At 38.1% G+C, this 12,208-nt stretch overlaps 1 protein-coding gene across 6 annotated transcripts in view; it reads left to right on the top strand.

The window, feature by feature from the left end:
* pitpnm3 (PITPNM family member 3) overlaps positions 1-12,208 on the top strand; it is a 203,059-nt gene that overhangs the window by 134,106 nt on the left and 56,745 nt on the right. For all 6 annotated transcript variants that reach the window (XR_009827403.1, XM_062059834.1, XM_062059832.1 and 3 more), the window contains one exon: positions 7,553-7,710. Coding sequence is in view for 5 of the 6 variants with exons in the window: in XM_062059834.1 (XP_061915818.1) it covers positions 7,553-7,710 (158 nt within the window). In the remaining variant the exon portion in view is untranslated. The remainder of the gene's footprint in view (positions 1-7,552; positions 7,711-12,208) is intronic.

Here is a 12,208-nt window from a genome sequence, read left to right as displayed (position 1 = left end):
TCCAGTCCATAGTAGATCTAACATAATAGTGAGAGTCCAGTCCATAATGGATCTAACATAATAGTGAGAGTCCAGTCCATAGTGGATCTAACATAATAGTGTGAGAGTCCAGTCCATAATGGATCTAACATAATAGTGTGAGAGTCCAGTCCATAGTGGATCTAACATAATAGTGAGAGTCCAGTCCATAATGGATCTAACATAATAGTGAGAGTCCAGTCCATAGTGGATCTAACATAATAGTGTGAGAGTCCAGTCCATAGTGGATCTAACATAATAGTGTGAGAGTCCAGTCCATAATGGATCTAACATAATAGTGAGAGTCCAGTCCATAGTGGATCTAACATAATAGTGAGAGTCCAGTCCATAATGGATCTAACATAATAGTGAGAGTCCAGTCCATAGTGGATCTAACATAATAGTGTGAGAGTCCAGTCCATAATGGATCTAACATAATAGTGTGAGAGTCCAGTCCATAGTGGATCTAACATAATAGTGAGAGTCCAGTCCATAATGGATCTAACATAATAGTGAGAGTCCAGTCCATAGTGGATCTAACATAATAGTGAGAGTCCAGTCCATAGTGGATCTAACATAATAGTGAGAGTCCAGTCCATAGTGGATCTAACATAATAGTGTGAGAGTCCAGTCCATAATGGATCTAACATAATAGTGTGAGAGTCCAGTCCATAGTGGATCTAACATAATAGTGAGAGTCCAGTCCATAGTGGGTCCAGCAGGAGATCATCTTGAGTGGAGACAGGTCAGCAGCACAGAGATGTCCCCAACTGATGCACAGATGCTTGGTCCACCCTGGGTCCCCACTTTGGTGGTCACCCCCCCCCCCCCCCCCACCACGAAGGAGAGGGGGGCAGAGCAGTAAAGAGACGGCAGATCAACTGGTCTAAAAAGGAAGTCTATTTATAGGCTAGAGTATACAAATGAGTTTTAAGATGGGACTTAAATGCTTCTACTGAAGTAGCATCTCTAACTGTTACTGCTAGAACATTCCAGAGTACAGGAGCCCCAATAGAAAACGCTCTATAGCCCGCAGACTTTTTTTGGGCTCTGGGAATCACTAATAAGCCGGAGTTCTTTGAAGGCAGATTTGTTGCCGGGACATATGGTACAATACAATCAGCAAGATAGACCCTTTAGTAGTTTATACCTAAGTAGTAAAACCTTAAAGTCACATCTTAAGTGCAGGTGAGACACTATAGGTATGTATATATATATAGGTGTATATGTATATACGTAGGTATATACAGTATAGGCGTAATATGATCAAAATGTATTGTTCCTGTCAAAAGTCTAGCAGCCGCATTTTGTAGCAAGTGTAACATTTTAATGCTAGACATAGGCAGACATGAAAATAATATGTTACAGTAATGAAGACGAGACGTGACGGACGCATGAATAATGATCTCAGCGTCGCTAGTGGACAAGATGGAACACATTTTAGTGATATTACAGAGATGAAAGAGAGTTGTCTTAGTAACACTCTTAATGTGTGACTCAAAGGAGAGAGTTGGGTGGAAGATAATACCCAGATTCTTTACCAAGTCGCCTTGTGTAATTGTGTGTTGTTACATGTTAATGTGGTATTATTAAATAGGTGTGTAATTGTTTGGTTGTCAGATGTTAAGGTGGTATTATTAAATAGGTGTGTAATTGTGTGTTGTTACATGTTAATGTGGTATTATTAAATAGGTGTGTAATTGTTTGGTTGTCAGATGTTAAGGTGGTATTATTAAATAGGTGTGTAATTGTTTGGTTGTCAAATGTTAAGGTGGTATCATTAAATAGGTGTGTAATTGTTTGGTTGTCAGATGTTAAGGTGGTATTATTAAATAGGTGTGTAATTGTTTGGTTGTCAGATGTTAAGGTGGTATCATTAAATATTTCCTCCTCTGTGAGCCCAGAAGTGGCCGAGATCTGAGCTCTGCTACTCATTTCTACATTTGGATAAGCCAAGAACTGCTGCCATCTTTGTGTATCTATTCACAAAGAAGCCCAGCAAATGTAGTGAGATTCCAGTTGCAGAGAGTCACACCTTCTCACGCCAGGTGCTTTTTTTTTTTTTTTACCAAATAATTAAAATTGCAGACACTGTTAACATGACAATTAAATCCACCTGTAAAAATAGTAATGCAAGCAAACCCAGGTATCAATCTGACGATGGTAGCAGACAGTTGGCTAAAGTCTTTACAGTTAATGTTAGCCTACTTAAAAGCAGAACTAGCCTGGTTGTCGTCGTGACTAAAAAGTGGCCTTGAAGCTGAATGACAGTCCAGGATGACTCAGTACGGCAAGTTAATGGTTGACACAGAATGAGCAAAAGAAGAAAAGAAGATGAATGGGGAGCAAGTTAATAATGTATCACTGACTCAGACTCTTGTCTTCAAGATTCCAGCAAGGTTTCTAGTCGTATTCACATATTGCTGCATTTCTCTAGCAGAGAAAGAATGCTATTAAGCAGTTTCGATTCTCAAATGAACCTAACATGCATGTTTTGTGGATGTGGAAGGAAGCCACACTGCCCAGAGAAACCACACAAACTTCACAAGAATATGTCAAAGTAAAGATTCAGACCTTTAACCCTGTAACACCCCTTGTTGTAAAATTACAACGTTACCTTTAACCATCCTAAAAAACAATCTGTTATATATATATATATATATATATATATATATATATATATATATATATATATATATATATATATATATATATATATATATATTTTTTTTTTTTTCCCACATTTCCATAGTCATTGGGTCCTATTGTTCAGTCTCACAAGGCTATTGGATCGTACATTTGTTTATAAGTCGCGCCTTCTGGCCATGAGCTCACACAACCTCTCAAGGTTTCCTTCGAACAAAATCTATTTGTTTCATTGGACTGGATTCATCAGAACCAACCTTTTTGAAACCAAGAGCTACTTCTTGGGTAGTGATTAATGCGAAGGGCTACCAGTTTGATACACACTTAATTAAATAAATTGCCAGAAATAGCCAATTTGCTCAATTTACCTTTAACTCTGTTATTATTAATAATTAATGATATTTACACTTAATTGAACGGTTTAAAAGAGGAGAAAACATGAAAAAAATGACAATTACATTTTGGAACATAGTTTATCTTCAATTTCGACTCTTTAAAATACAAAATTCAACCGAAAAAAAGAAGAGCAAAACTAGCTAATTCAAATCTTTTTCAAAAAATTAAAAAAAGAATTTATGGAACATCATTAGTCATTTTTCCTGATTAAGATTAATTTTAGAATTTTGATGACATGTTTTAAATAGGTTAAAATCCAATCTACACTTCTAACAAATTGGACCAAGCTATATTTCTAACAAAGACAAATCATTATTTCTTCTAGATTTTCCAGAACAAACATTTTAAAAGAAATTCAAAAGACTTTGAAATAAGATTTAAATTTGATTCTACAAATTTTCTAGATTTGCCAGAATAATTTTTTTGAATTTTAATCATAATAAGTTTGAAGAAATATTTCACAAATATTCTTCGTTGAAAAAACAGAAGCTAAAATGAAGAATTAAATTAAAATGTATTTATTATTCTTTACAATAAAAACAATTAATTTACTTGAACATTGATTTTAAATTGTCAGTAAAGAAGAGGAAGGAATTTAATAAGTAAAAAGGTATATGTGTTTAAAAATCCTAAAATAATTTTTAAGGTTGTATTTTTTCTCTAAAATTGTCTTTCTGAAAGTTATAAGAAGCAAAGTAAAAAAAATAATGAGTTTATTTAAACAAGTGAAGACCAAGTTTTTAAAATATTTTCTTGGATTTTCAAATTCTATTTGAGTTTTGTCTCTCTTAGAATTAAAAATGTCGGGCAAAGCGAGACCAGCTTGCTAGTAAATAAATAAAATTTAAAAAATAGAGGCAGCTCACTGGTAAGTGCTGCTATTTGAGCTATTTTTAGAACAGGACAGCGGGCTACTCATCTGGTCCTTACGGGCTACCTGGTGCCCGCGGGCACCGCGTTGGTGACCCCTGGTCTAGAGCATGTACATATGTAGTTATTGTGGAACAGATGCATCAAATTTCATTTAGAGCTTGTTATATAATTGTTGCAATTATACAACACTGGGTGAATGTGGTAGTCAAATAGCTGGCTTGTTTTTGCGTTTTTTAAGAGTTTTATCTTGTTTCATATTTTTTATATTTGTAATAAATGACTTGAAAAAATATAACTGATGTGTGATTATTATTAATGGTATATACCGTTATGGGGCTAAGTAAGCAATCAACCCTGCAAATGAACCCTTAGTTGTTCAGACAACGTGAGTACAAATACAGAAATTCTACTCCCATCAAATGGATTAGATTTATAATGGATTAGATTTATATAGCGCTTTTCTAGACACTCAAAGCGCTTCACAGAGAAGTGAGAACCCATCATTCATTTTTACAACTCATTCATTCATCATTCATTCTCCGGTGTGAGCGGCACCGGGGGCAAGGGTGAAGTGTCCTGCCCAAGGACATCAAAGCCCAATGTTGCAATATTACAACATTTCTCTAAAAACATACATAAACATTTTTTTTTTAAACTCTTCAATTTCTGCATCAAATGCCTCCTACAACATCTAAAAGGTCAATTTTTTTTTTTTTTTTAGGTTTTTCTATATTTGGGTTTTACAGGGTTAATCACCTTACTGTAAGGTCAACGTGCTAATCGTCTAATTACAATTAGCTTCCAGGTTTGCATTATTTCCTCACATAAAAAAGGTGTCTGAATTAAGTGAAAGTTTCAGTTTGTTTCTGCGCTTGTGTTGGTTCTCTCTGGGTTTCCTAGCTTGCTCCCAGAGCAAAATGTGGATTTTTGGGTTAAAAGCTTTATCTGAATAGAATAGAATGGACTTTATTGTCATTATATTTGCATATAACAAGATTAAGTCCTCCAATTTAAGGTGCGGAAGTGGAAACACATATGGGATAAAAATAAATTACACAAGAAGTAGTAAGGATAAAAAATGAGAATTGAAATAAACAGACTACTATCCAATAAAAACAATAAGCAATCCTGTACAATATACAAAATAGTGTACAATATACAGAACAAGACAAGAGTACTGGAGTAATAACAATCAGTGTCGGATGTATTGCACTCGAAGGGTAATATTGCACAGTAGGGTATTAGGGTAGGATATTTTATAGGGGTGAATTATTCATTATAAGTTAGAGTTCAAGATGGTGACAGCTATATGGCTATTATGGAACCATATTTTGTAACTTTGGGGGTGACAAATGGACCCTGGGTGCCTCATTGACTCATCAGCGTCATCCAGGAACGTTTAAAAATGCTCCTGGATGACATCCTCGCAATAAAATTGCATTTCTATACAAATATTGGAGTATTTCCTTAACATCATTTTGATTATGCAAGTGAGTGATTGTCTTTGAATACTAATAATGAATCTAAATTCCAAATAGTGATTTATCTGAAAAATATTTGGACATCCCAAAAAAAAAACTGTGGAGGTTGCCCTCTAGTGGGTTCTGCTGACCACCACACACTGCCAGGAGAGCCTGGGATTCAGGGTATAACACTGTTTTATTGTCATATAATAGTGCCAGTCTTTTGCTTTCCAGCAACATGTCTGTCTGCTTCTTGTGTCTCTCTCGCGCTCTCTGGCTCCCACTCCAGCTCCATCAACGTGTCTCATTCCGGCTGCTGCTAATAAAGGCGACAGGTGATTAGATAACAAGGCCTACCTGGGCCATCCACTCACCTGTCGCTGTCTTCGAGGCCGGTCCCGGCTAGGGATGATGTTTGATAAGAAATTATCGAGTTCGAGCCCATTATCGAATCCTCTTATCGAACCGATTCCTTATCGATTCTCTTATCGATTCCAGATAGGTTGTTGTATATGGAAAAAAACACAATATTTGGTTTAACAAAAGATCACTTTTATTTTATAAGAAAAAAATAAAATAAAATAAATAAATAAATATTGACTGTTACCCTCCTAAAAAAATAAATAAATAAAATATTGACTGTTGTTACCCAAAGTATATTAAGTGGAATTTTTCAGAAAAAAAAATATATACAGTAACACAAAAACAACCTGTCTCTGTGATCACTATAGGTGTATAAATAATAAATCAGTCCCTTGGGCACAAAACTGAAAATAATACAGCTCTCCAAAAAGTGCACTTCTGATGCTATTGGAACATACTAACTACACACACTATGACACTCAGGAACACCACAGTCATCAATCAACAATTCTTCTTCCCTTACATGAGAGCGAAGCCTGGCAATAATTGCATGTTGCCTGTTCTGCCCTCACTATACGTGTTGAGGTTATACAGCTCGGCAGACAGCTAACAAACAATCCAAGACGTCTAATAAAGTTCCAAAGCAGATTAATCCATTTAGGCTCTTTATTGTTTTTTAAACTGAAATACACATAATGACAAATGTATAAACTATGTGATTCAATTAACATACTGAAATGTAATACACAATATGTAAATATTAGCTTCACACAAATATACAGTACTATCATCAAAAAAATTCTTCTGAGTGTTGAAACTATTTCGATGGTGGAAATACACGACTGGCAGCCATTTTAAGTCCATTGAAACAGTGCACAAACATCGTTTTTCAATAGACATCTTAGTTTTAAATGTAATCACTTTTCCACCTTAATATTGAGTTACATAAACAAGTTAAACAGTTTACTTACAGACTTATCTTTTCCAAGGCTTGTAAGAGCTAACACAACTTGTCTACTCCTCAATTGTCTCATGAACTGAACTGACTTGCCAACCCGGAAGTGGCCAGACGCGTAGTATTTTCATATCGCCACAGGGTGTCAGTAAGAGTCTACAATCAAATGGGCAAAACATTGCGTTCCACAGGGCATTTACTGTACTTGGGAAGGGATTCGTTCTCAGGGATACGAATAAAGAACCAACTCTTTTTCTTTACTATAGTGGTCTCGATAACGGGTACCGGTTCTCAAAAAGGGATTCAAGTCTGAGGACTCGGTTCTTTTCTTATCGAACAACAGGGAAAAGCGGTTTCGATCATCATCCCAAGTCCTGGCACACCCAGTTCTGCGGCAGGCCTGCAGGCCACGCCCCCCTCCACAAAAACCCATACAAAATATTTTTCCATGCATAATATTTTCCATTAAACTGTCATAAATGTATTTTCTGTATGATTGCAATTGTTCCCAATCCCCAAGTTGCACACAAACCTAACATGATCCTACGGCCGCACCGTCTGGCTGGAGAGTCTGAGGGCGTGGTCAGAAATGTTGCCAAAATAATGTATTCAGAGACATTTTTCACCAAGACTTTCTATTTTCTTTCTATGCACTGTATGCATAATTAACAGCCTGTTAAATATTATAAATAAGAGAAATGTCACTGTGCAAAAACACTGTAAAAAGTAACGGTTGTTGAGTAAATCATCTTTGATATGCTCCAGCTTCAATAGGACAAGCTGCACAGAAGAAATGATGGAATAAAGCTGTATATAATGTGTTGATGTGTGTTGACAGTCTGATGAAGGACAGTGTGGAGGTGCGCAGCAGCAGCAGCAGCAGTCTGCTCTTTAATCCCGGCCGCTTTGACTTTGAGGTGTCAGACTGCTTTCTACTGGGCTGTCCTCTGGGCCTGGTACTGGCCATGCGGCGCACGGTACTGCCTGCCGTCCAAGGTAATCTATCTGCTTGTCTGTCAATCAATATATAGTATAGTATAATGTAATCTAATATTGTCACCACTAAAACAAGGTACACACGTAAAGACAATCGGACTGCTTTTGACCTCATTTCCCGCCCTTCCTGAACTTTGTCTTATAAGATTCTCCTCTGGTTTGAGACCATGTTTATACGAACAACAGATACTGGATAAATGTATACTTACCTTTGCGTTTAGGCCTCTTGTTCACACGCAAATGCACACTTTCGCAAACGCCAGCCAAGGTGAAGAGTTCCCAAACTCAGCGTATGTGTGAACACAGCTCCGATGGATAGTCGTACTCCTCTGATGGTTGTGCCGTGTCGTTATCAACACTGCCTTCATTGCTGCCTTGAATTAAACACACTAAAAGAGAACCTGCTGTGTGTTTCAACATAAGCAGGATGTGAATGAATGATGGGTTCTACATGTAAAGCGACTTTGGGTACTTAGAAAAGCGCTATATAAATCCCAGGTATTATTATTATTATTATTAAGGCACATCAAAAAGGGCTTTGTGACAATCAGCGCCAATGACATTCTGTTGTTTTGGATACTGTAATACAGTCTTTTGCAACATTTTTTGAGCCAAGGCACATTTTTTGCGTTGAGAAAATGCAGAGGCACACCACCAGCAGAAATCATTAAAAAACGACTCAGTTGACAGTAAAAAGTCGTTGTGGCAATTGTTGGATATGACTTTAAAGCAGGGGTCACCAACCTTTTTGAAAGCAAGAGCTACTTCTTGGGTAGTGATTAATGCGAAGGGCTACCAGTTTGATACACACTTCAATAAATTGCCAGAAATAGCTAATTTGCTCAATTTACCTTTAACTCTATGTTATTATTAATAATTAATGATATGTACACTTAATTGAACGGTTTAAAAGAGGAGAAAACACGAAAAAAATGACAATTAAATTTTGAAACATAGTTTATCTTCAATTTCGACTCTTTAAAATTCAAAATTCAACCGAAAAAAAGAAGAGAAAAACTAGCTAATTCGAATCTTTTTGAAAAAATTAAAAAAATAATTCATGGAACATCATTAGTAATTTTTCCTGATTGAGATTAATTTTAGAATTTTGATGACATGTTTTAAATAGGTTAAAATCCAATCTGCACTTTGTTAGAATATATAACAAATTGGACCAAGCTATATTTCTAACAAAGACAAATCATTATTTTTTCTAGATTTTTCAGAACATAAATTTTAAAAGAAATTCAAAAGACTTTGACATAAGATTTAAATTTGATTCTACAGATTTTTTAGATTTGCCAGAATCATTTTTTTGAATTTGAATCATAATAAGTTTGAAGAAATATTTCACAAATATTCTTCGTCAAAAAAACAGAAGCTAAAATGAAGAATTAAATTAAAATGTATTTATTATTATTTACAATAAAAAAAATTAATTTACTTGAACATTCATTTAAATTGTCAGGAAAGAAGAGGAAATAATTTAAAAGGTAAAAAGGTATATGTGCTTAAAAATCCTACAATCATTTTTAGGGTTGTATTTTTTCTCTAAAATTGTCTTTCTGAAAGTTATAAGAAGCAAAGTAAAAAAAAAAGTATGAATTTATTTAAACAAGTGAAGACCAAGTCTTTAAAATATTTTCTTGGATTTTCAAATTCTATTTGAGTTTTGTCTCTCTTAGAATTAATAATGTCGGGCAAATGGCTTTGCTAGTAAATAAATACAATTTAAAAAATAGAGGCAGCTCACTGGTAAGTGCTGCTATTTGAGCTATTTTTAGAACAGGCCAGCGGGCTACTCATCTGGTCCTTATGGGCTACCTGGTGCCTGCGGGCACCGCGTTGGTGACCCCTGCTTTAAAGCATAACCAAGCATGTATCAATATAGGTCTTGTCTCAAAGTAGGTGTACTGTCACCACCTGTCACATCACACCCTGACTTATTTGGAGGTTTTTGATGTTTTCCTGTGTGTAGTGTTTTACTTCTTGTCTTGCGCTCTTATTTTGGTGGCTTTTTGTCTTTTTTTGGTATTTTCCTGTAGCAGTTTCATGTCTTCCTTTGAGCGATATTTCCCTCATCTACTTTGTTTTAGCAATCAAGAATATTTCAGTTGTTTTTATCCTTCTTTGTGGGGACATTGTTGATTGTCCTGTCATGTTCGGATGTACATTGTGGACGCCGTCTTTGCTCCACAGTAAGTCTTTGCTGTCGTCCAGCATTCTGTTTTTGTTTACTTTGTAGCCAGTTCAGTTTTAGTATCGTTCTGCATAGCCTTCCCTAAGCTTCAATGCCTTTTCTTAGGGGCACTCACCTTTTGTTTGTTTTTGGTTTAAGCATTAGACACCTTTTTACCTGCACACTGCCTCCCGCTGTTTCCCACATCTACAAAGCAATTAGCTACCTGCTGCCACCTACTGATATGGAAGAGTATTACACGGTTACACATCATTTGCAGACTATAATTACTGTTTTTTAACCCAAATAGGTGAAATTAGTGTTGAAAAACACTGCTGTAATAGTTCCAGGAATGTAGGCTCACACAACTTCTCCGTTTGTCCTGTCTTTATTCGACAAAATACGACACGGTCTTACAGTTAGTGTTTATCCTCTTTTCCCGGCAGTGCTCGAACTACCTTTCATCCCATAATAAGACGTCCTGAACTAATAAGAAGTCCTCCCACATCCCCCCTACCCAAAGCCATTGGCTAGAACTCCGTAACCAGCTGTTTATGAACATGTTGATAAGCACCTTGCTACTACAGAACTGACCACTCCACATCAAATATGAGGTGGTGCGGGTCATACTGGACCTTCGAAAAGGCCTTTGACACCGTCAACTACTCAATAGTGTTGGATAAGGTTAAAGCAATTGAATTTGATAAAACCTCAACTAGCTGGGTGCAATCTTACCTAGAGGGGCGGAAACAGGTGGTAGAGGTGAACGGCAACCTGTCCCTGTCCACCGCCCAGCAAGCTATGGAGTCCCTCAAGGCAGTATACTAGGACCTTTACTGTTCCTAATATACGTAAACAACATGTCATCAGCATGCGACTGTGAATTGTTCTCGTTTGCGGATGATTCGACCCTGCTGGTATCGGGCAAGGACGTATCCCAAGTGGAAAAAATCCTCAGTGACGAGCTCTGTAGAATCATCACCTGGCTTGCTGACAATAAGTTATCCATACACTTTGGCTAAACGGAATCCATCCTATTTGGGTATCTAATCAAATTAAATGAAGTCAGTGACTTCCCTCATAAAGTTGGTGACACTGTTATCACCAGGAAAGATGAGTCAGCTACCTCGGCTCCATCCTAGAGGCCGACCTATCCTGTGATAAAATGGCAACCAAGGTAATCAAAAAGATGAACCGACGAACAAGATTTCTGTACGGAATCTCCTCTCTGGTCAACAAAAACAGCATGAGGACCCTGGCAAGAACTCTCATCCAGCACCTCCTGGTACACCAGCACCAGCACCTCCTGGTACACCAGCACCTCCCGGTGCACCAGCACTTCCTGGTACACCAGCACCTGCTCTTTTCATCCGACGCAAAAAGTGCATACGCTGCTGAGCTCTTTTTACAAGAGCTCCGGTGTGTAGGGACCAGGTCATATTGTCAGTTATCTGCACCCCCAGGAACTTGGTGCTGCTTACGATCTCTAATGTTGTGCCGTTGATGAAGAGTGGAGCGTGGCTGGACTGGTGCTTCCTGAAGTCGACGATGATCTCCTCGGTCTTGTCCACGTTCAGGACCAGGTTGTTGGTTCTGCACCAGTCAACCAGATGTTTCACCTCCTCCCTGTAGTCCATGTCGTTGTCACGGATGAGGCCCATTACTGTTGTGTCGTCCGCATACTTCAGAATGTGGTTAGTAGTGGACCTGGCGCAGCAGTCATGGGTCATCAATGTAAACAGCAGCGGACTCAGGATGCAGCCCTGGGGGGAGCCGGTGCTCAGGGAGATGGCACTGGAGGTGTTGTCGCCCACTCTCACTGTGAGGAAGTCAAGCAGCCAGTTGCATAGGGGGGTACTGAATCCAAGGAGGGCCAGTTTGCTCACCAAGTGCTGCGGGATGATGGTGTTGAACGCCAAGCTGAAGTCCAGAAACAACATCCGCACGTGTGTGTCCTTTCCTTCCAGATGTTCTAAGCTCAGGTGGAGTCCAGAGGAGATGGTGTCCTCTGTGGAGCGGTTAGGGCGATAAGCAAACTGGTATGGGTCGAATGTGGGGGGAAGTCTGGAAACAATATATTCCTTTACCAGCCTCTCGAAGCACTTCATTATGATGGGGGTGAGTGCCACGGGGCGGTAATCATTGAGGTAGGAGATTGTGGGTTTTTTAGGCACTGGAATGATTGTGGCCGTCTTAAAGCATGATGGTACCACAGCCTGGTTCAGCGAGGTGTTGAAGATGTCTGTGAGAACCCCAGCCAGCTGGTCTGCACATCCCTTAAGCACCCTGCCCGGAATGTCATCAGGTCTCGCTGCTTTC

This window comes from Entelurus aequoreus, linkage group LG10, assembly GCF_033978785.1.
Source record: "Entelurus aequoreus isolate RoL-2023_Sb linkage group LG10, RoL_Eaeq_v1.1, whole genome shotgun sequence".
In the NCBI taxonomy this organism is placed as follows: domain Eukaryota; kingdom Metazoa; phylum Chordata; class Actinopteri; order Syngnathiformes; family Syngnathidae; genus Entelurus; species Entelurus aequoreus.
The sequence above is the reverse complement of the archived record's forward strand: the minus strand, read 5'-3'. Positions and strand labels throughout refer to the sequence as shown.